Raw genomic sequence first — 24,788 nt, 5'->3', positions numbered from 1 at the left:
TTGTCGAATTGTATATAAAAGAGCTACTAATGTTAGAATGTGTTTTGAACCTCTTATTGATGTTGTTGGTTTGGCCGGGTTGAATTCCCGGATTGTTGTTGTTGAATTGGGCCGAGCCATATTCTCGGGGTTGGTACATTTACAGGGGAGATGCTGCTGAAATTCCGGCAGAATATAAATAAATGTGTTTGAAAGATTAGGGCAAGTATGTGACAACGAATCTAATGAATGGATGAATCCTCTTGAATGTAGATTAACAAGTTGGAGGCACAAGCGTGACTAGTTGGTCGCAGCGCAGGTATGTAAGGCTTACCCTTTCTTTCTTTGGCATGTCCTAGAGCCAAGTAAGGTATAATGTGATATCCTTCCTTGGGGTAACTCTGTTCTGTGATGCTGAGTCTGATTATGATTCTAATTCACTTCTTGACCTGAGTTTGTGATCCTAGTTCATCCATTGATATAAGTATTTGATATAAGTATTTTGATATAAGTATTTTGGTACAAGTATTCTGATATACGTATTCTGATATAGGTATTCTGATATAAGTATTTTGATATAAGTGTCTCGATATAAGCATTTTGATATCAGTCTTCTGATATAAGTGTGTCGATATGAGTATTTTGATATAAGTATTCTGATGTAAGTATGCTGATATAAGTATTCCGAAGTAAGTATCCTGATATGAGAATTCCGAAATCAGTATCCTGATTAGAGCATTCTGATATGTTTATTCTGGTTCGAGAACTTCTGTAAGATTTAATGTCCCTAACTTCCGTATACGATCTCGGATTGCTCTGAAATGTTCGAAGAGGTTTCTGTATCAAGACGTCTATAATTTTCTTATACGTAAGTATGGTTCCAAAATCTCTATTTGATCTGATTCGTAAGGACATCTGAAGGTGTCTGATATGACTATGATTCCGATTCCCCGGAAAAGGCTTCTGAAACGCTTATAAAGCGTTCTGTACTTCGAACGCTCGTAACTTTCTCATACTACGCCGGATTGACCTGAAATCTGTTCCGAGCCTCCAGGTATCGGTAAGTACACTGGTCTGTCGAGTCTTGATTTCTATGCATGTGGTTTCTCACTATTCTGCTCGTGCATATGTTATGATTTCCTTCACCGAGTCCCGGGCCGGTATGTATCGTGCGGATGGTTCGCCGAGTCCTCTGTTGAGGGCCGGGTTCCATATATGAATTCCGAAGTATGATGTGTCCAGTTCCGGGGTACTGTGTTATACGTCCGTCCCCGGTTACCGAGGATATATTATGAAGTATGATGTGTCCGGGCTCGGGGTGCCGTGTTATCTGTCCGCCCCCGGGTACCGTGGTTATGTTATGATGTGTGACGGAGATCGGAGCAAATTTCCTGAAATATGATGTGTTGGGGCGCCAAAGGTAGGAGTGGCGACCACGTTCCTATGTTATCGCGCGCATCCCTTGGCATTGTTCACCGGTTCCTCGGCGTGTTACCTGTCCCCGAGGTTACCGTGTATATGATAGGATGTGACCGGTCCCTCGGCGTGTTATTTGTCCCCGAGGTTACCGTATGTATGATATGGTATTTGTCCCGGCGTGGTACATGTCCCCGGGGTTACCGCGTATGTGATATGATATCCGATCCTGATATGTATGACTTGTGTTGGAGAGTAAGCATTCTGACCTTCCGTATATTCTGTATTCCGTCCGATATGTGACATCATCGGAGCAATCGGTACGTTCTGTTCTCCGTCTGACGTACGACATTATCTGTGCGTTCTGTACGTGCCACACTCCTTCTGATATCCGATAACGGTATGCACGATCTGTGGCTGGAAAGTGAGTATGTCAGCATTCCATACGCTCTGTATGATTTGTACGGTCTGTATGATCCGTATTGGTCTGTACGATCTGTGTCGGTCTGTATGATTCGTATTGGTCTGTACGATCTGTGTCGGTCTGTATGATCCGTATTGGTCTGTACGATCTGTGTCGGTCTGTATGATCCGTATTGGTCTGTACGATCTGTGTCGTCCTGTATGATCTGTCTTGGTCTGTACGATCTGTGTCGGCCTGTATGATCTGTATTGGTCTGTATGATCTGTGTCTGAGAAGTAAGTAATTCGGCAATCTGGATAATATGCTTACCCTTTGTACTATTTGTTTCGATTAAGGTTCTGCTTTCTGTATTTCATGCCTTACATACGTAGTACATATTCCATACTGATCCCCTATTCTTCGGGGGCTGCGTTTCATGCCGCGCAGGTACTCCCAGATGAGTGGAAGATATTATAGAAGATGTTCCAGCGAATATGGCAAACTCCATTTGCTCCTGGGGTGCTGCCGAGTCAGAGTATGTGTGCTGTGATGTCTGATATATGTTAGAGACTTTGCAGACAGTGTCGTGGGTATAGTATGTCAGTCTGTAAGCGGCTCCGTCGGCCGATATGTCGGTCTGTGTTATGTATTGAATTTTGTATGACTATAGATTTGTTCGTCTGGAAGCTTCGAGAAAGAACATTTCTGAAAGAAAGAAAAAAAAAATTTACTATATATTTTATCTGATCTGATTTAAAAGTTTGACGTAATTTTATGTGCGGCAGGAGTCTGAGGGTTCGCTCGGCCCTAATTAAGGGTCGGGTGCCCATCACACCCTAGAAAGGTCGGGGTGTGACAGAGTACCTCACTAGAGGGCCGGGTACGGTATATATATATATATATATATATATATATATGATATGATGATATGATGATATGATTATGGCGCCAAGGATGACTTTATTCACCGAGTCCCATAATGGGCCGGGTATGATATATGATATTGATATGCATGATTTACATTTCATAAGGCAAATGTATTGGTATTTTGAATGTCATACTTGTCTCCTGTGACCTCTATTTCAGTTATGATCCTCTTTACTGTATCACATGTTTTATATACTCAGTACATATTTCGTACTGACCCCCTTTCTTCGGGGGGCTGCGTTTCATGCTCGCAGGTACAGATACTCGATTTGGTGATCCTCCAGCTTAGGATTTCTACTCAGCTGTCTTGGAAAGCTCCATTGTTACGGAGCCTATACTTTTGGTACAGATCTTTCGATGTATATGTATATATGTTTATCCAGGGGTACGGCGGGGCCCTATCCCGTCATATTTCACCATTGATACTCTTAGAGGTCTGTAGACATATGTGTGGGTTGTATATAAGTTTTGTTCAGCTGTGTCTATACGATGTGCTATGGATATGTTCGTCTGTTGTGGCAGCCTTGTCGGCTTGCGTGTCATATTGACATGTAGTGGCAGCCTTGTCGGCGTGCGTACCATGTTATGTTTTGATTAGTTATGACTCTTCAAGAGACAAGTTATCTGGATATATACGTATGATGATGTTATGAACCTTTGGAGTTCTTTTGCAAGTTTCCATATTGTTATTAGATTCAGTTGACTATATCTAACAGGTATGTACACGAGTGTCCAGCTCGGGCACTAGTCATGGCCCACGGGGTTGGGTCATGACATCTTTACAGGCATCTCTGAAATACATAACACATGACATGGTTAAGGAAAATAAGTTCTTATATCATCGCTCTATCGCACGATCTTATGAAGAGAGAAGGTCATTCATTCCTAAAATGCCCGCAGCCTCTTGTTTATAAGTGTGGCGCGCAACACACCCATAACCAAGACTCTACTGGACACGGCTCGTAGACACACCCTAGGACAGAACTGCTCTGATACCACTTTTGTCACGACCCAACCGGAGGGCCGTGACAGGCACCCTGTGCTAGCCCACCCGGGCACCTCTAACATACCTTTACATTTACATCTAGGTGAGCCACATATTAAATCATACATTCTATCCATCAATCATACTAATCCCATTGGACAATCAATACATTTATATCATCATTAGCAACTATGCCCATATCAATGTACATAAGCCGACGAGGCTAACAAAATGATATCCAAAATATAGGTCGACAAGGCCAAACACACCTAACCATATACACATGTCTACGAGCCTCTAAGGAGAGTATGCCATATCATATAGGCGGGACAGGACCCTTCTATGCCCATAAATATGTACACAAAAGAATCAATACCAAAAGCTATAGCTCCAAATGAAATGGAGCTCCGCTATGCAGTCCCTGAGAAATATAGCGATGGATCAAGCCTGTCTCCCTGGCCACCTGCGGGCATGACGCAGTGTCCACAAATAAAAGGACGTCAGTACGAAGAATGTACTGAGTATGTAAAGCATGATCAATATCAGTATAGAAGCATAATAAGCAACATAAGAGATAGCATAATATGGAAGATAGTAGTATCATCGTCCTAAGGACTTACTTGCCTTTCATAGGGACTTTCCATTTCGAATGCGTGATTGTGTACATACATCCATATCCGTATCCGTACTCATTTACATTTCATATTCATAGTCGTATTCATATACATAGTCTTATTCGTATTCGTATCATATTCGTATTTATACTCATATCTATATCATATATATATCCATATCATATACATAGCATTTACATAGCATACCCAACCACGAAGGTTCGGTGTTTCACGTACCCGACCATGGTTAGGCTCAGTTATCGTACATTCCTTGCCAACCAAGGCTCAGTGTTACACATACCTGGCCCAACCAAGGCTTCACGGTTATCCGTACCCAACTGCAGTGGTGCGCGTGCATCGTCATATATATATATATATATACATATATATATTCTACCTGGCCATATAAGCTCGGGGTTTCATAATAGCCATACATAGGCACACATACGTAGAAGCTCATAGGCATCTTTAGCATTATCACTATTATCATCGTCATCATTATCGTTATCGCTATTATCGTCGTCATTATTATCATCATCACCATTATCATCGTCATCATTATCGTCGTTCATTACATCTATCCTTATAGGATTATTCGTCATATGAGGAATTTAGTACAATCATAATACATATCAAGAATTATAAGCTTTGTAGCTTCTTTTTTTTTAAGATAGAATCATTTGGAGAGCATCGTAGGCTCATAGAAGAATAGATATATGGCCAAAGAACCATGCCTTATGAAAGAAGGGTTAGCCTTACATATCTTTCCATTCAACTATTCTATCACTTGCACGTTCTCCTTCAATGCTCACGTTTCTACCTTCATTAAAGACTACTATCATTAGAAACTACTATCATTAGAAAATCGATAGCTAGCATGCATGACTAAAGCTAGAGAAAACTGGACAGCATCTCATTTGTTTATATAACTTCCTCCATATCATATATCAACTCCCAAATATCAATAATACATTCACAACATCATAACAATAGTCTTTATTCATCCTACATTATCCATATTCCTCAATTCACTTCAAGTCATCCATATCCATGGTCATAACACACGATTACGTTCATTCATATACAATTCCTATCCCATGTTCTTAACATCATTTACAACATGATTATAATCATATCATATCATGAATCATTACTCAATCTGAACTATTGCTCAAAGATGACACTATTCCCACATTCAAGACCCATTTTCTATATTCTTTTACAATCCAAGTGTTTCAACTTTCAAACACCTTAAACAACATGGAAATACAATAAAACTTACCTTAGAGGGTGTGGGAATGAATCTTGAGTGGAAATACTTCACTTGAACCAAACCCTAGTTCTCCTCCAATGGAATTTCTTGTGGTCCTCTAACCCTTGAAAGCTTTCTAACACATAAACACTTGATTCTAGTCTTTGATCTTTGTGTTCTCTTGAACTTGAGTGGAATATGCTTAGAGGAGGGTTTTTGAGCTCTCAACACTTGTAGAATATGAAAAATGAAGTAAAATAACCCAAGGCATCTATTTATACAAACATTAAAAATCTGCCCGTCGGGACTTCCATGGACACTTATACGGTCCGTATAGTATAGTATTGTACGGTCCGTATAAGTGGTCGTGGTTCACCAACCAGAAAATCAACTCCCTACTGGGAGTTATACGGACACCTTATATGGACCGTATAAAGTTATATGGACCGTATAAGTGGTCGTATAACTCCACTTCCCTGAAATTATTTCCGTCGTTTCGTTCGATCTCCAATCCTTATGGAACCTTCTTAAAACTTGTATAATACTTCATTAACCATACAATAAGCTCTATATCAGCCCTTTAAAACATCACCACATAAACATTAGCTCAATCATAGCGGAACCTTTCCGAACACGACTTACGTTTCTCTCCCTTCAACAAACTAAACTTCACATATTCATAGAACTTCAAAATCTTATTGTATGAACCTCAAGCTATCTAATCCTACGCTTGACCTCGTAGGGATTTCATAATCACCTAAATCTCACATTACCCTATCCACAAGGCAACACATACGGAATTTCCGAGGTGTAACACTCCAAAGGGGCATTTAATCTAAAGTTTTCAAGTCAAGATTTGGGGAAAAGTGTTTCTACCCAAAAGGGTAAATACTAGGTTGAGTGGGCCCAAGAACGTCATCAGATCCAAGAAATTTGGTCCAAATTTTGAGAACATCGGTCCAAATTTCGATAACATCGAGTTCAACACGAGAATCACTGTACCAGAAAAAGGTTACACTTATACAAACCGTATCTTTTTATACAGACCGTATAAGTTGGTCGTGCTTCAGGATCCAACAAAAGGAACTTACTATTTTATGACATCATTTTATACGGACACTTACACGGACCGTATCTTTTTATACGGACCATATAAGTAAGGTCGTATAAGGCAAGGGAAAAAGTGACATCAATTTATACGGACACTTACACGGACCGTATAAGTTGGTCGTATTTTAGGAACCAACAAAGAGCACTTACTGTTTTGTGATATCATCTTATACGAGCACTTACACGGACCGTACCTCTTATACGGACTGTATAAGTAAGGTCGTATTTCTCAAGGTAATTTACATTGATCCAAGTTTCATTTCTCAAAAAAAAAATCTTGACTTTCGTTGTTGATTTTGTGTCCCTATTCCTTTGGTACGGAGGAAAAAAAAAGAGTATAGAAATTTAAAAAAATTCGTTATTTCAAATTGATACCTTGGATCAATTAGGGCTTCACGGTCGTGTTTTCAAGTTATCACTACCCAGGCCCGAAATTTTAGTTATTTCCCTGATTTTTGCATTCCATTTTCTTGTGTCTCTCAACTAGTAGCCATTTAGTAGTTATTCCTACTTTGTGTTTACTAGTTCTTGTGTCCGCATTTTCATTCGTGCTAATTCTTTTCGTGCTTTTCTTCGTTTTTACCTCGTTGTTAATTTCTTGGCTCAAGTGCGTTTATTTTGGATTGAGTCGTCCTTTTTCTTCGAGTCTAACAAGAATCCATTCCAACCTCAAGTAGCAATTGTGCACCTTGCAAGCAACGAATCCAATCGAGAATCAACATCGGCCAATCCATTTGAGTGTTAAAAGGCAATTATGTGTGAGTTCATTTGAGTGGTGCTAGCCAAGCACAAACGAGTGTAAACACGAGTGTGGTGAGGTTCCTTTACTACTAACGTGTTTGCTAAGTGTTCTTTGCAGGTACTTCTCCATGGATTCCAATTCATGTGGTGGCGATTATGATTGTTATGACGATGATGATTGTAGTTACGAAGGGGGGGGGGGGACTATGGGAGCTATCAAGGGTGTGACATTAGGGAATATGAGGGCTATATGGGCAATGGTGATCATGAGGAAGTTCTAGGAGAGAATTATCATTTTGAAGGAGAATATGAAGAGAGTGGTACTCATGTGTCTCGTGAGGAAGATGGGGATGAAGAAGAACCTTGTTATGATTCGTATGGTGAAGATAATGAAGCTGAAAATTCTTGTGCTATACATCATGAAGATGAAGACGACTCGAGATATGACTCTCCTTCACACGTATCTTATAGGTCTTATGGGGGAAGTCCTTATATAAATAGGACTTGTGAAGGGTATGGCTATGAAGGTAATGGGGGTGCTAATGTTAACTATGGAAAGTCTTCTAGTAGAAATGCCTATGCTACGTCTTGTAGTACCTCCTATTCGAAGCAAAATGGCATGAGTGGGGATGTGAGTACTAGTTGGAGTCATTCTATGTTAAAGAAGGTGGTTCCAAAGAGGCGATTCATGGAGACCAAAGTAAACCTTTGTGGTAGAGAGGGAATTCTTGTGCTTGATGACGATTTTTACACCCACTTCATCACCCCTCGTGTGGTTGAAAATTTAAGGTTACCTTGTGTGATTAGGCAAAATCCTTAGTATGATGAGGGAGGGTATTGGGTTAATAGGAGAGTGATGGTATTCATTTCACGTGGTGAGTAACAAGAGGAAGTTTGGTGTGATGTGCTTCCAATGGATACTTGTCACGTATGTTTAGGAGGCCCTTGGTTTCAAAGGCATGAGATCCCATATGAGCAAGAATGGCATAAGTATGTCGTGGATGAAAGGAGGAAACCTCTATTTCCATACGTACTTCATAGAACGAATCTAAGTATACAAGTGCAAGAGCCCAATGTGAAATGGCCTATCTTGATTATGGAAGCTAGTGGAGAAGAGTATGTGAAATGGGAGTTCATGAAGGAAGGAATCTTTTCTAGTTACCCTTATTCCCAAGAAAGGAAGATGAAATTGGCTATTGGGACTTTTGAGAAGAAGCTTGCACATTATTGGGCGTACATGAGGGGCGATCCAATCACTACTTGGGATGCAATGAAAGAAAGCTTGAGAGGCCATTATCCGAACCATATGAAAAGGGGTATAGGAGCAAAACCATTTCCCAAGAGAAGAAGTTAAAAGGGAAGAAGCAAAGTCCCTCTTGTGAGATGCCACAAATTCAACATATTCCTTCACCTATAGAAACCCCAAGTGAGATTTGGGCGGCATTGAAAAGGAAGTGGTTGAAAGGAGGAACGGCGGACAAGACCATTACTTCACTTGGTCAAATGAGCTTCCCTTTGGTGTCTCAAGGCAAGGAAGATCCCTTACATGAGAATCAAGGTAAAATAAGTTCTCCTAATAATCTTACTTTATTGAGTGATCTTAATGCCAATTTGAGTATTAAAGTTAGTTTACCTTGCATTGAGCCTAGTGAATCCTTGCCATGTCTTGATAATGTCATTGTTGAAAGTGTCCCTACACTAGTTGATCCTATTGATGACCGGATTGATCCTTCTTGCAAGGTCAATTTGCGTCCACCTAGTGTTGACACTTCGGTTTTGAATGATAGTGCATTATCGAATGCAGGTGCTCAAACACTAGTTGATCCTTTAGATGACCAAATTGATTCTTCTTGTAAGATCGATTTGTGTCCACCTAGTGTTGACACTTGTGAATTAAATAGTAGTACAAAGTCATGTGACCATCATGTTAGTAATTCTTGCGAGTTTGACATACTACCAACTAGTGTTGAAACTTGTGTTAATCAACTTGCTTGTAATGATAATTCACTACTTGAGGATCTTTGTGATATGTTTAATGTACCTCCAGTTAGTGATAATGTTGATATAGTTGGTCAAGTGAAAGAATGTGACATCTCACCCTTGTTTGTTTCATGTCAAAATGGGTCTCTTAGTGTCATGTGATAAGACTCCAACTTGTAGTGGTGATGCATGCCATGTAGATAGTAATGTGAGCGAAAATGCATTGAAAGATGACATTGGTTCTTTTGAGAGTGAAATGACATGCTTTGACTCCTCATTGTTCATGGATTACTCTCTTGTAAAGGATAATGTTTTATTTAAGGATGACATGACTATTGAAAGTGAAGTACCTAGTGGGATGTTTTGTAACGTTGAAAGTGTGGCCACTTTTGGTGACTACATGGTATTTGAAAATCCACTATGGGATGATAACACTCTTCCCTCCCTTGAGGAATTGTGATCCACTTATTGGGAGGGGAAGTGTTCAAAGGAAGGTGAAACTTGTTTGCAAATTGTTAATTCTTCCTTGGGTGTTCTAAATAGTAGTAGTATGATTGACCATGCTCTTGAGTTTAATAGTGAAACTACATTTTAGGACACCCTAAATGAAGTTATTTTGCGTGACACCTTTCTTTACTATCTATTTGCATATCATCACATTCATGATCTTTTTGGGAGCGCATCGTATGGAGGGTGGGGTCCTATTGGGGTACTTAGTTGTTACCTTGCCCGTGATATGTGGGTATCTTTTCCCTTTGACCCCGGTGAAGTCTTAACTTGGTGTGAATGGTATTATTTTGCAATTGAGGATCATTTGTATGTCCTGCCAACTTGGTGTCTTGAAACCCTTAGCTCTTTTAGAATATCCTCATTTCTTAATCTTTGGGTTAGCCAAGTTCTTAGTGCTCTATTTGAGAGCTTATTTTTCTTGAAAATGGTTGATACTTGACTATATCACAAATTTGTGCTTACTTGGCATGGTGGTAGGTTAGTCCACCCTAACACTAACCCTCATCCGTTGAGGACTTGGTTTTTGTTTGTCTCCTTTATGGTTTTGAAAGGTTTAGATTTGAGGACGAATCCTTTTCAAGAAGGGGAGAATGATACAAGACCAACTCCATCGAGCTTCATGAAGATGGAGTCTTTGAAGATCATGGGAGGCCCACATAGGATGGCTTTCAAGATATGGGCGATAGCTTGGATGGAAGGCTTCAAGAATGTCACATTCAAGATATGAAAGATAGCTTGGGAGGCTATTTGGAGAAGGAGGCTATGCATGCAAAAGGGGCTAGTACTTAAATGCAAGTCTTTTCAAGTTTCACTTCCATGGAAGACATCCAAACAAGGCCCTTACTTCATTAAGGGTATAATTGTAATAGAGCTAGTTGTCTTTGTGAAGTGTGTTTGATAATAGTATCCGGGCTTGTCGCCCATTGTGAAATGTTTGTGACTTGTTGTTGCTACATGGTATCTTGTTATTGATGTATATACCTGCTAGATTGTTCTGGTTGTTGTTGTTGATATATATGGAGTTTGGGAAAATGAGAAGTGCTACAAGACCAACTCCATCGAGCTTCATGAAGATGGAGTCTTTGAAGATCATGGGAGGCCCACATAGGATGGCCTTCAAGATATGGGAGATAGCTTGAATGGAAGGCTTCAAGAACGTCACATTCAAGATATGGAAGATAGCTTGGGAGGCTATTTGGAGAATGAGGCTATTCATGCAAAAGGGGCTAGTACTTAAATGCAAGCCTTTTCAAGTTTCACTTCCATGGAAGACATCCAAACAAGGCCCTTACTTCATTAAGGGAATAATTGGGATAATGTAGTGTCTTCTTTATTTCATTAGTATAAATAGTAGTCTAAACATTTCAATACGTAGCTTTTGATGAATTATGAATATTTTGAGTGTTTTTAGGGTTATCTCTATAGAGAGAAACTTGTGAGAGGCCTTTGATAGGCTCTTGTTGAATCTTGTATTGTTGAGAGGTTGGTTGCTTGGGAATTCAATTCCCTTGAGGTAAACTTAAGAATTTGGTGTTTCTTTTGATGATAATTTAGAGGTCTTAGTTTTATATAACTTTGGTTGCTAAATTGAATCTTAAGTTGTGTCAAATTATCTATCTTTTCTTTTCCTTTTGTTTATCTTCTTAATTTCTTGTTTCCGCGTATCCATTCTTATATCAAGAAGAATGGGGGAGGTGCTGCCCATTTTGTTTTAGGATAAGTTAAAGTTTCATTATACGGTTAAGAGAATTGTTTGTATAATTAACGATAGTATCATTGTTATTAGATATAGATCGTGGAGCAGATACGAGTTGAGTTCTTGAGTCGTTGAGCTAAGATCAGGTATGTTAAGACTACTCCCTTTTCTTCTTTTGGCATGGTCTATATGAAACAAACGGACGACGGACGTATAAACTCCAAAGAAGCTCCTATTCTTAGAAATATTAGAATGGCTAATGTTCTTGATTTCCAGAAGCTATTTCATTATATCCTGATACGTACGTGTCTATGATTCCTGAAGCACTATTTTGATATAATCTATAGTGACATTCAAGGGTGCTTCCAGGTTATTCAAAGAGTTTCAGAAACAATCTTATGAGTCTAACTTGCATTCATTTGCTTCTATATATATGTATACACTATTTACATTTCACCGAGTCCCTTACTAAAGGGCCGGGTACGATATATATTTACATTTCACCGAGTCCCTTACTAAAGGGTCATGTACGGTATATATTTACATTTCACCGAGTCCCTTACTAAAGGGCCGGGTACGGTATATATTTACATTTCACCGAGTCCCTTACTAAAGGGCCGGGTACGATATATATTTACATTTTACCGAGTCCCTTACTAAAGGGCCGGGTACGGTATATATTTAAATTTCACCGAGTCCCTTACTAAAAGTCCGGGTACGGTATATGTTTACATTTCTAGTCATTGCCTTCGAGGCTACTTATATTGTTATTCTCTGCCTTCGGGGCTATTCATATTGCAGGTTGTTTCTTGTACTTTCATTATGATTTATGATTCATTCTTTATGATTACTGCTGCCTTACATACTCAGTACATTGTTCGTATTGACGTCCCTTTGCCTGGGGATGCTGTGTTTCATGCCACACAGTCCCATATTGCTTTGCAGGAAAGTTATACAGGAGATTGACTGTAGGGTATTCCCAGGCTATCAGCTGGATTGGTAAACTCCATTTCATTCGGAGTATGGCCGTGTTAGAGTATTTCTTTATGATATTAGTCAGATGCATTATGGGTATGTTAAGGCCCTGTCCCAACTTATGTTTTGATATCATGTTCTACGTTAGAGACTTTTGCAGACAGAGTCGTGTATACCGTATGTCAATCTTGTAAGCGGCTATGTAAGCCGATGTATCATTATGCATTACTTTACAGATTTCATATGATTACAGATTTTACTTGATTTGAGAAAGACGAAAAGAATATTTTTGAAAAGCTTTCATAACGCATTTCATTTCATGATTTAAGAGTCCAGTAAGATTATGAGTATAACGAGAACCAGCGGGTTCGCTCGGATCTATGTAAGGGTTAGGTGCCCATCATGCCCTATCAGGATTGGGGTGTGACAGACTCTTCTAGTAAGATCAATTTGTGTCCAACTAGTGTGATTGCAAAAGAGGTTACTTCATTAATTCAAGACTTTCATCTCCAAAGGAAGACTAGCCAAACAAGGCCCTTGTCTCATTAAGGGTAGTTATGTAATAGCGTAGTTGTCTTCATTAATGTTTTAGTATAAGTAGCTAGTCTTTTATTTCATTTGGGGATTTTTGGATGAATTGATAAATTTATGAGTGATTTTGAGAGTTGTCTCTAGAAAGAGAAACTTGTGAGAGAGGCCATGGATGACTCTTGTTGAATCTTTTGATTGTTGAGAGGTTGGTTGCTTGGGAATTCAATTCCCTTGAGGTCAACTTAAGAGTTAGGTGCTAATTAGTTGTGTAGTTAGGAGGTCAAGACTTTAATATAGTTTTGGTTGCTTAATTCTCTCTAATCTTTTGTCTATCTTTCTATCCCTTTTACTTGCCTTGTTAATTTATTGCTTCCGCGGATCCACTATTGTATCACCTCCCCAGGTTTGCGGCATGACAGTTACGGCCAGGTTAGGGTTTGAGTTAGGGTTTGCATGAAAATTTTAGGAGAGAGAACTTTTGCCGAGTTGAGCTCGACGTCAAGCTTAAACCAGATCTGATTTTGATTTTTTTTTAGCCTACCAAAAAAGTGTCCAAATACGTTGTTACAAGAACATGTCCAGATACATTATCAGAATTGAATATTTGTTGCAACAGCCATTTAAATTTTGTAATGGCCAAGTAAATTATGTAATATTCAACTTAATTCTGCAACAAGTCATTAAGTCGCCTCTGTAACAACTCAAGAAATTGGCCGATATAAACTGACTATTTGTGCGCTTTTTCCCACACAGAAAATCCTCTCGTTATCTCTTCTTCTCCAAACAGTTTTCTAGGCAATCATTTTGTGCTAACTCCAAACTTCCAGCCACGATTGTACGTATTTGAAAGTGATGTGGAACCTTTGAGAGAGATTGGTTAAAATGATTTACATCATATTCGGATCGAAATTGCTTTCAAGACAGTGGACTACCATAACACATAGTTTTTTTTTTTTTTTTGTAAGTTTTTACTAGTTAAATTTTTGTTCAGTATCAATATTGTTTTATTTTTTTAATAGGAAACATTAGGTGAGATACAATCACATCATATTTTCAGCCTAATATTCATCATTCATCATTTAAAATTTGTGTTTCCCTTCAAATTTTGTACTAATCATTACACCCATTTTTTAAGCTATTTTAAGAATTTATATCAATTGATATGAAATACACGCGCAACAAAAACTAGTACTTATATATGCCAAAATACCATATGGCTCTATCTTTTGCATTAATATGTCAGTACTTTTTAAAAATAATTTAGATCAATAAATTTGTCAGGCATATATCGAACAAATATCTGAATCGCGTCCAACTATACAAACACAAGAAAAAAAATTCAAACTTAATCAGTTTAGATCTGGATCAACTTTAAAGTACATTACTAAATGTGATCAGATCAAATCATGATCTCAGGTCCCACATTTGTTGGAGCCAGAGGCAACTTTTTGAATCAACACTGCAGTATTCACCGTCTAACGCTGCTCCATTTACTCAAATTTGCAATCTTTAATAAGGTAGTTCATAGAAAGAACATCCATATATAAGCAAGATCTACAAGATTAAGTTGCACTCAGATAATTGGAAAGTTAAATTTTGCTATATGAATTTCCCGGGGGGCACGAATAGATATCCTCGAATATCATTGTTCTGAGACACATTTCAAAAATCACTCATGCTAGCCAAGCTTTTGACACTCAGCTTTCAAATATAATTAATAGCTTCAGACATACAAATGGATGTCTTAGGCCTAACGCTAAGGCGTTATGCGAAAATACAGCTACATACAATAAGAGCAAAATACAACAAGAGGAACACAATAAACCCAAATGTTATCTGTCTCCATAGTGGAAAAAGTAGACGATGGTCTTAACACCAAATTAAAGCTCATCCTGCAAAATAAGAAGAGCAACTGATTTCAGCAAAGGTGTAAGCAAAACAAGAAATTCATACCTAAAAAACCTTAATTTCTGTTGATCATTATGCTTTCCACTTTCCATCTTTTCTAGTATTAAAACGTGTACTAATTTACTTGCCTTGTTACAATCTGTTTCAGTACCCTCTGTTTTCAAGTTAACTATGACTGCAAATTTCAATAATGTTAATTATTTGGTAATTACGTTAACCTCTCTACTTAGACCATATTGAAACTTATGCATTGCAGTAAAAAGCTGTTAACTACAACATACTCAGAGATATGAGAAGAGAAAATATTATACAATATAAAGGATGAAATAATTTTAAGGATGTCTTTATTAGATTTTTAATCATGGAAACAAAGATGAGCCAAATGAAGGATTTAAGAGAAATTCTTTTGACAATTTATGGTTCAACAACCAGTTAAAGTTTTGTCCTGCAATAAAGTTTTGGTTGCAATCTGTGTGCCATTCATAACTAATCAAGGATATACCTATCCGTTTGATATAGAACCAACCTTCCAAACTGAAGCCATAAATAGAGTGGTGATATTCTTCAAAGTTCAGAACCACATTTCATATTAAGAATTCCAACTCCATAACAATTTCAAGATCAATCTTTTTAAATGAATTAACCAAATTAATTTCTTCATAGGCTTCGTGAAGTAGATATTAATTGGGCCAACGGACAAGTAGTACACATGTATTGAGACTGCCAATCGGCCAATGCGAATGCCACAATCATGTAAAGAGAATTAGATATCTAGAGAATATAAGGAGAGGCAGGGATGGAAGAAGTGGGAGAAGAGAAAAAGAAATCTGAACTTACATGATAGTCATCCATATAATCGTGGTGATAGCGCTGGAGAAAAGTGTTAAATAAAAAATTAGAAATTACAATTTAAAAACAATGTAAAGTAAACAAGAGACATGTATGCATATGCCAAGACAAATATTAGCAGTGGCAACTACTTAAGAATTATCAAGAAAACTGAAGGGGTATTTAGTATCATTTTTTGTATCCTATAGAAAAAAAACGAACTTAGCAAAAAGCCAGAAGCTTCAAGTAATTCTGATGGAATTAATGAGCAAAATTTGGTTTCAGAAACACGAGGGAATAAACATCAAATCGCCAAGAAGACTTTAGTATAAAAACGACGGACAAATAAGTTGTAAGTTTCAAGCACTGAAAGAGAATCAGCAAAGTGAAACAAGTGATCATGGAATATCAGATTTTATCTGAACTACTCCTTAACAGGGAAGGCTTAAGGGAAAAAAGAAAAGAAAAAGGAGAGATGAAAAAAGGAATCAAATATTGGGAGGAAACGGACTGTAAGACGCATATTAAAGATCAGATACTAACCCTCTTGTATCTATCCCGGTGTCTGTCCCTCCCCCTTTCTTGTCTCCTCCTTTCACCTTCCTCTCTAGCTCTTTGAGCATCCTGAGAATTTCCAACCATTTTAGAACTCATGCATCAGCAAAAGAAGGTTAGGTACAATGGTAGTGATAAGCAAGAAGTGTTACCTCTTCTTCTTTTGCTTTTCTCATTTTCTCTGCTTCTTCAAGAGCCTCCTTTTCAGCCTAACGAAATGGTTTAAGAAATTCCTAAGTAATACTACAAGAGAAATCAAGCTACAAATTACCAGTAAAGTATAGAGGATCAAGTACAGACCTCCCTATGGGCAAACACTTCCTGAATCACTTCTTTTGCATAATCTGGCTCATCGCCGATCAGAATGTTATCAAAAATAGAACCTGCCTTTACCTGCACTCCAACATATTGCGTTCCACTTGTATGCTGAGTTAGCTGTCAGAAAAGACGACATTGCCCAAGAAAAGATAGTCTGCATTACCTGCCAAACTTCGATACCAACATATTTGATTGGCTTCAGCACGTAGAGATCAGGATCATCTTCAAATTCTGGAAACAAAGAGAACGATCAGGGTTTATTTTCTCCTAAAACTTCATGCATTAAACTTCAATATGATATGATTGAAAACATTCATTACCTGGATTGTCAATCCAAGGGATCTTCCATTTCCCTTTATAGTTGGGATTCTTAATTTTCTGCATCATTAATATAAATTCGGTAGATATTCCAGTTCGAACTTACTAACTTACCATTGAAAAAAAAAGTTCTGTATCATACCTTCCTTTTCCATGCACCCCGGTACGCTGGATTAGGTACTTTGGGTGGCTTCCACATACCATCCTCTTCGTCATCCCAGTTATTAGGCTGATCAAAGAAAACAATTTTTTTGATATCGTCACATCAGTCTAATCATATGACAACTTTCTTGTGCTGTGATAACATACCAACCAGAAAACACTCTGTCCAGTGTCCTCTCCGTCACTAAAACAAGCTTTAGCCTCTTCTATGGGGGTGTGATTGAGATGAAAAGAATCTAAAATAAAACAGAGATGTAAACGAGAAAACCGTGTGGTATTGGACTACATAGGACTTCATTGTCTGTTTCAATCTGCTCGTTCCTAACTCAATTGCTAAACAAAAAATATTAGTAGCACAATGCAGGTGGAACAAGGATGAAAAGGATAGATAGAGAGAAACAGAAGGATTCAATACAATAACTATCATGCGTCGTTCAATTAGTTTAGTCAAATAAATGTTACTGTTTTTTGCGCTGACTGTCAAATAAGTGTCAATCTACCGTGACCCTCCTCCTTTATCCAGCTTGGGACCAACGATACAAAAACTCTCATTGGATGGAAGCTCACATAGGCAAAGTTGGAGAGAGAGAGAGAGATTCATTGCAAAAACATATAGAAACTTGTAAAGGTAGATGGAAAAGCCTTTCTAGAATGACCATATCACAGAAAAAGAACTCATAGAACCTCATTAACAATGCAGGTGATGACCATGGTTTCCATCAATTATGTTCCAGTTGCAAACTAACCTTTTTAGCTTTTCGGTCAGGAATCTCTCTCGGAATAGAATCATATCCCTGGAGTAAAAAGATCCAAATAAGTTGGCAATCAAGGGCAATTTGATAAACCTACAGAAACCTAACCGCATGCATTATAAGTTACCTCAGGTTTGACATCAGCTGGATCTTCTATATATTCTCTGTCCTCCCAGTCAGCAGGCTATAAAGAAAGGAAACAAGTGAGGGTTACAACACCATAAAAGTACCAAAAACTTCACAAAGTAGTTAAGGGATGGAAGGCAGTTTGAAAAACAATAGTTGTCCAATCTTTCAATTTGAGAATAAAGGGAAAATCAGCTTATAATAAGAATCTCCTTCTCAGGCAAATTGGGCAAATGCAATAAATAAAGTTAGGCCTCGGCAGGTATTCCTGAGTTTTCCAAAACCACCTAACCTCAAAGCTGGAATACCTTTTTTGCATTTACATCCTTGATTTTGCGGGGAGGAAGTATGTCCCAGTCTGTGTACATACTTCCAGAATCTCTTTCTCGACCATCAATCCAGATGCTGTATGATGCATCAGGTCTAAGAATGAACGTGTAGAAATGTGTTAATTTGTCTGTTTCACATTCTAATTCCTTCTTGATGGGGTAATTCTGGCCTTGGTAGGAAAGTATAACATGAAGTTTTTTCGTCTGTGTACCACAGATATCTGGTCCAAACATAAAACTGCAGCAACAAGAAAGATTAGCAAATTTAGATTAGGAAAAGGATGCTTCCAGGTCATAAAGTACGACACGACAAATAATAAACTAGGGGAGCAGCTGTCCGTTTCGACATGTAAGGAATTTCATTCTTCAACCTCAAACTACTTTTCATCTTTAGTTCTTTTTAGTAACAAGATATATGTACCCAACTGGCAATCCTAAACTAATCAGGGCCAAAGGTAACACAGCCAGAAAAAGAAAATGGGTGTGCTGCTAAGGGATGTTGGATCAGGGAGATCATTGGCGTGTCTCAAAATAACATGTAAATTTTGCATTAGGAGTTCAACGCATAGAACCCATGTTTTTCAAAAATTTAAAAAATGGTAGTGCCAAGTCATAACATCCTTCACGGGAAAGGAAAAGAAAAGATGTTGCTAAAAGACAATCACAAAATCTCCAGATTATGGGATGTCCTAAAGGGAGAAAGAGGAAGTTCACATTCTGAACATAACAAGAAATGACCTGTATGGGGTGTCTCCCCCAAATTTCTTCTGATTGACATATCCAGAGAGTAGCTTTATGTAACCTCCTCCACATTCAATATCTTGCTCAAACTTTATAGAATACTGTACAACCAGTGTTCTGTTTTTATTGCTAAATTCAGGTATCTTTGCAGAGAGGGCAAAATGTTTGGCATCACTTGTCGTCTGAAGACCTGCAAAATCAGTATCAGCTTAAATCAGAAAAACTGGACTTGTGGTTGAGTACGAGAGATCATAAAATAAGGAGACAACTTCATTATTTTTTAGCTACATAAAGTAAGGAGACAACAACACAATTATTACTTTATCCAAAAAAAAAAATAGATATATGAATCTTAAGCTTCTGAAGAGTTTTGAAACTGCAAAGAGAAAGGTCATGTGAAGTTTCTTGTGATATAACATCTGTCTCAAACAACAAACATTTATTCATTCAAGACTTATTCTTACTTGTGTGGTCAAGAAATCATCTAAATGTTGTAAATCTATTTGTGATTTAGAGACTTAGAATAGGAAAGAGTAAAACAGCAGCATTGCTTCTGAAGAATCAAATTGTGATAGGCAACACATCCTCAGGACTCAGGAGATTTCACCATTAGCATATTTAGACACTAAACTGTTGATTTTCAAAATCTTAATAAGAAAAAAGATTAGGTCACAAGTTTGAGCCCTGCTTCATGCAAACTAAGCCTACTATTTAAGTGGAGAAGGGTGGAGGTACGGGTACCATTATCTGCAAGAGGTCGTTTCCATGACTCGAACGCGTGACCTTCTGGTCATATGGCAGCAAGTTTACGCTCGCAATCAGTATACCCCAAAAAAAAAAGGGACCACCCTTACTCACTTTGGATTGAAAAAAGGAAAAGTAGCTACCGATTGTAGTTCAACATTCTTCTTCAAATATAAACGACTTCTCTTAGTGTTCAAAAGATACCTTTGTATCCATATTACTAATTGACACTAAAATTCACAGACAAGAAAAGCTTTGATGAGTAACCATCTAAAAGACACTACAAAGCTTGACAATAACCAAATCCAATTTAACACTTTAAGTTGTTGAGACTTGACATTTTAGGCTGCAAGTCAACATAAAAGTGTTGAATCATCCGGGAGACGACCAGTAAGAATAAACCTGGTATCTTACAGTTGTATTTGATAAGAACACTCAAACAACCCATTGGTGCAAAGATTTTATTTACAGAGATGGAGACTTGCAAACCTTTGTCATCAGGATCACCAGCCCATTTGCCGGCCGTGTGCTTAAATGTTCCTGCTTTTCCTTCACTGCTTTTCCAGTCAGACTTCACCCATCTGCTCCGCCAACCATCTTTCAGAAAGCAAAAAGAGAAAATTAGAACAACAAAATGAATAATCAATCCATGTAAAAGATGATGATGATAAAAAATTGAAGAAATCACTTAGTCCTCTTCCCATTACAATTCAGGTAAAAACCAACTTCAATTACTTATACATCTTAGCAATTCAAGTAAAAAGTAGCTAACTATCTGAACAAATAAAGTCATCTCATGAATACCATTATTCAAAGATGCAATGGGAGGAAAAAGAAACACAGAAATTCATTCCATATCTAAGCATATTTAACTACATAAATAAGTTCACACATACTTACTCTTATCTTCTGCAACACAAACGAAATTTTTGGGTCAACTAAACAGACAATGGAAGAAAGCACAGTTCAACAATACATTCCACACAACACAAAACTCCTTTAGAAAAACTTATTGCTCAAGAATAAATTGTTTTCATATAATATACAACTTCAAAGCTCAAAATTGGCAGCAACAAAATTTAGACAAGTTACCATCAAAGCGTTCTTCAAAGAAGATTTCAGACAGTGAACAAGTGACAAGTGTAAAGAGTAGCAAAACTAGTAGAAGAAAATCCGAGAGAGTCATTTGCTCCTTTCTGAAAAACTTTGGGGTCGTTGGGCTAGTTATAGAAAGTTCGTTTGCAATTAAGACCTTGACTTTCATACAATTACGTTAATAACCAAGTCGTTGGTCTTTTCTCATTTTTATTTTATTTTCTGTTAGAAGCCCTTCAATTAAAAATTGGCTTTCCACGTTGCTTTGTCCAATGGAATTGCTTCTTTGGTCTTTACACACTGCTTTCATGGTGGGAACTCCATCTTTTATCTTTTGAATTTGATGTGGAAGTTGGAACACTGAATTAATTGTGTTCCAGTTCGTTTAGTGGGTCCAAATTCTTTAAAAATTACATTGGATAACCTTTCTAATTTTTGCACGGATTCCCCTTCATACGGACTGGTGTTTAATTCTTGCCCCTCATATTCGTGGTCTTTAATTTTTTTTCTCTTGTTGCTTATTTAATAAAAATATCCAGATATAATTTGCTCGCCATATATTATGTAACATTTCTTCAGAAACTGATTTTTTACCTTGCTCGGCACAAGTTCTATATGAATTAAGTTATGCGGCATAAGTTGTGCAGTATTTTCAGATTATATTGAGTGTTGAAAGTTTTGTCTTTTCCAGCATAACTTGTGTGAATGTGATGATGCATATGCAGAAGTTAAACTCTAACTATGCCAAGCGAAAACTAAACTTATGACTTTTTTCAAATTATGTTGAATTTTGTAAGTTTTGCCTTGTCCAGCATAACTTGTAGGATGTCATGATACATATGTCGAAGCTAAACGCTAACTATGCCGGCCGAAATTTAGTTTCTGTCGCGTCAAAACTGTTCAAGGGAAAAAATTAAAGACCACAAATTTGATGGGCAAAAATTAAAGACCACCCCGAAATAGGGCCATTTGTGAAAACGTGAGAAATCATCATTTTGTTTTTGCGCAGATTGCCCTTCAAAGGCACTGGTCTTTATTTTTTACCCCTCAAATTGTTGGTCTTTAATTTTTGCCCTTCGCCTAAAAATTCATGGGTTCCGGGTTCGAACCCCGCTCAGTCAAAAATTTAAAAAAAAAAAAAAAAAAAACCCCTTAAGGTAGTGTTTGTCTTAGGGAGAGTTTGCATGCAATACCTTAAGGCAAACTCTGGGTTATAAAGTGGCAAACTCTGCCTTAAGGTACATTTTTGCCTGCCATAGGGTAGAGTTTTGCAGGCAAATTCTGCCTTGCGAATCCAAACTCTGCTTGTCAATTTTTTTTTATTTTTGACTGAGCGAGAGTTCGAACCTGGAACCCATGAATTTTTAGGCAAAGGGTAAAAAAAAATCACGACCCAACCGGAGGGCCATGATGTTACACCTCAGAAATTTCCCCGTGAACGTACAACGAATAGACTAACGAAGACTACGGGTATATGATGTTTGAATAAGAAGGGAATGGCGTTTGACAACCCTAAGTAAGATCTCAAAGGCAATTGTAATAAGAGATATGTTATGCTCCACAATGACTAATCATAGGTTTTGAAAATGTGAAAAAAAAAGTTGCAGATTTGCATTTTGGCCAGACGGTCGTAAAATGGAATATAGACCGTAAAGTGGTATATGGACCGTAAACTGCCAGGTCGTATTCCAACTTACAAAACTTCAACTTTCCTAAATGTTCAAATGGTTAAATACGACTTGGAATACGGATCGTAAATTGAAATACGGCCCGTAAACTGCGATCGTAAATCACCATGATCCTCAGCATACCTTTCTGGTTTTGATATGCTTAAATACGACCACGAAATACGGCCCGTAAACAGGAATACGGACCGTAAACTGGGTTTACGACCACTGTACACTTCAGCTACTGTTCATTCCGGATCAGATTTTAAGTCATTAAAAGGAGACCCAAGCTCATAAAATTCATTTCATCTCTACGACATTTCTCTCTAGAAACCTCTAGAATACTCCCCACTCTTCACTTACAAGAAAACAAAGGAAATCAAGGATCAATATCAAAAATCTAAGTGAATCAAGTGTATGAGACCCATCAAGGTTCGTCCAAGTTAAGAGATTTCAAGAGAAGCAAACTAGGGTTTTGGGTGCAAGAAGAACAATACCACTCAAGGCTTGTTCCTACAACATCTAAGGTAAGTTTTATGGCCTTTACATGTTATTTAGGGTACATAAGAGTTGAAACACTTGGATTATAGAAGGATGTAAGAAATGGGTCATTAATGAGTGAATAGTGTCATGGTTGGATGATAGTTAAATTGAGCCATGATCATTGATAAATTGTGATTATAAAATGCTATGAATGACACTTAGAACATGGAATAAGTGTCCTATGCGAGAAAAATGCAACAATGGACCATGGCCATGATTATGAAGAAATTGAAGACAAATTATGAAATACGGATATTGTAAACGAATGATGAGTGTAGTCTATCATACTGAGAATGTCGTTATGAATATTTGAGAGGTGATATAGAATATGGGAAGAGTTGTATAAACGAAGAAAATGCTGCCCAATTTTCCCTAGAAATAGTCACGCGTTCTAATAGTCAATTAACTGACGTTGATGTGAATTCTCTTGAAGGTAAAGACGCGAATATTGAAGAGGAACGATCAAGCGGTAGAATAGCTAAAGGAAAAGGTATGTAAGGCTAGTCCTTTCTTTCCAAGGCATGAATCCTATGATATGATATTATTTCCCTATATTTCCATGGCTTCCTTATATTCCGGAACCAAGAGCCTATGTTCATGGATAGCCACGTGAGATAAGGATAAGAGACAGGTTATGAGCACGATAACGGAGATGATAAGCTTAAGACTAAAGATTCTAGAGTTCATGGTATAATGTTTAAACAAAGCTAAAGACATTAACTACGATCTATTGGTAATGCTTGATGTATACACTCACCTTATACACCAATTCCTTCAAGGTGAGGCGGAATACCTATGAATGCTCCATAATGTAAACGGGGGCTCTCGACATTACGTCACCCCGACATTGTTATAGATTGTTCATAAGCCTCAATGCATGTCCTATGATCAATGTTTCGAGAAACTACGAGTCTATGTTCATAAAGGATTTCATGTGAGAGAAAGGTAAGATATACGCTATAGAAATGATAATGGAAATGATGAGCTTAAGCCCAAATATTATAAATACTATCATACGATACTTATACGAAATTCGTGCTACGCATATGATGTGATTTTCATAGATTGTCTTTAAATTTAAATGTATGCATTAATGAAAGGTTATGATAAGCTTATGAGATGTATGTGATGGCAATGATAATGATGAGATATATTGATCCTTGTATGATGCATGTGATATGGTCGAGCCACTACGTGGCCGAATACGGAAGATATGTATGTGATATTGTCGAGCCACTACGTGGCCGAATACGGATACTGTCGAGCCACCACGTGGCCGAATACGGATATTGTCGAGCCCTACGTGAACGAATACGGATAATGTATTATGTGTCTGAGAAGCTATGGTACTACGATGATGATGTATACGCTATGATGATTCATGCACGACGATTATGTATATGTGATATATGTATGAAATGCATTCATCCTTAAGGGCCGTGCAGGTTTTGCCTTCACCTTATGACTTACGATTTCTCCATCATGTTTATTTCATTCATGCCTTACATACTCAGTACAATATTCATACTGACGTCTGTTTTCTTTGGATGCTGTGTTCATGCCCACAGGTAGACAGGGAGACG

General features: G+C 37.8%; 1 protein-coding gene across 1 annotated transcript; it reads right to left on the bottom strand.

Moving 5' to 3' along the window:
* Positions 1 to 14,697: 14,697 nt before the first annotated feature.
* Positions 14,698 to 21,268, bottom strand: LOC132613774 (calreticulin-3-like). The gene is made up of 14 exons (XM_060327992.1): positions 20,993 to 21,268; positions 20,390 to 20,497; positions 19,154 to 19,346; positions 18,395 to 18,653; positions 18,088 to 18,144; positions 17,955 to 18,002; positions 17,189 to 17,275; positions 17,049 to 17,106; positions 16,892 to 16,959; positions 16,711 to 16,803; positions 16,563 to 16,619; positions 16,399 to 16,479; positions 15,865 to 15,897; positions 14,698 to 15,011 (listed from the first exon to the last, which is right to left on the bottom strand). The coding sequence occupies exons 1-14, from the start codon at positions 21,162 to 21,164 to the stop codon at positions 15,000 to 15,002; spliced, it is 1,326 nt and encodes a 441-aa protein (XP_060183975.1). The 5' UTR covers positions 21,165 to 21,268; the 3' UTR covers positions 14,698 to 14,999.
* Between the last annotated feature and the right edge of the window lie 3,520 nt (positions 21,269 to 24,788).

This window comes from Lycium barbarum, chromosome 10, assembly GCF_019175385.1.
Source record: "Lycium barbarum isolate Lr01 chromosome 10, ASM1917538v2, whole genome shotgun sequence".
NCBI lineage: Eukaryota > Viridiplantae > Streptophyta > Magnoliopsida > Solanales > Solanaceae > Lycium > Lycium barbarum.
Note: the sequence above shows the minus strand (reverse complement) of the source record. Positions and strands in the feature narration are given on the sequence as shown.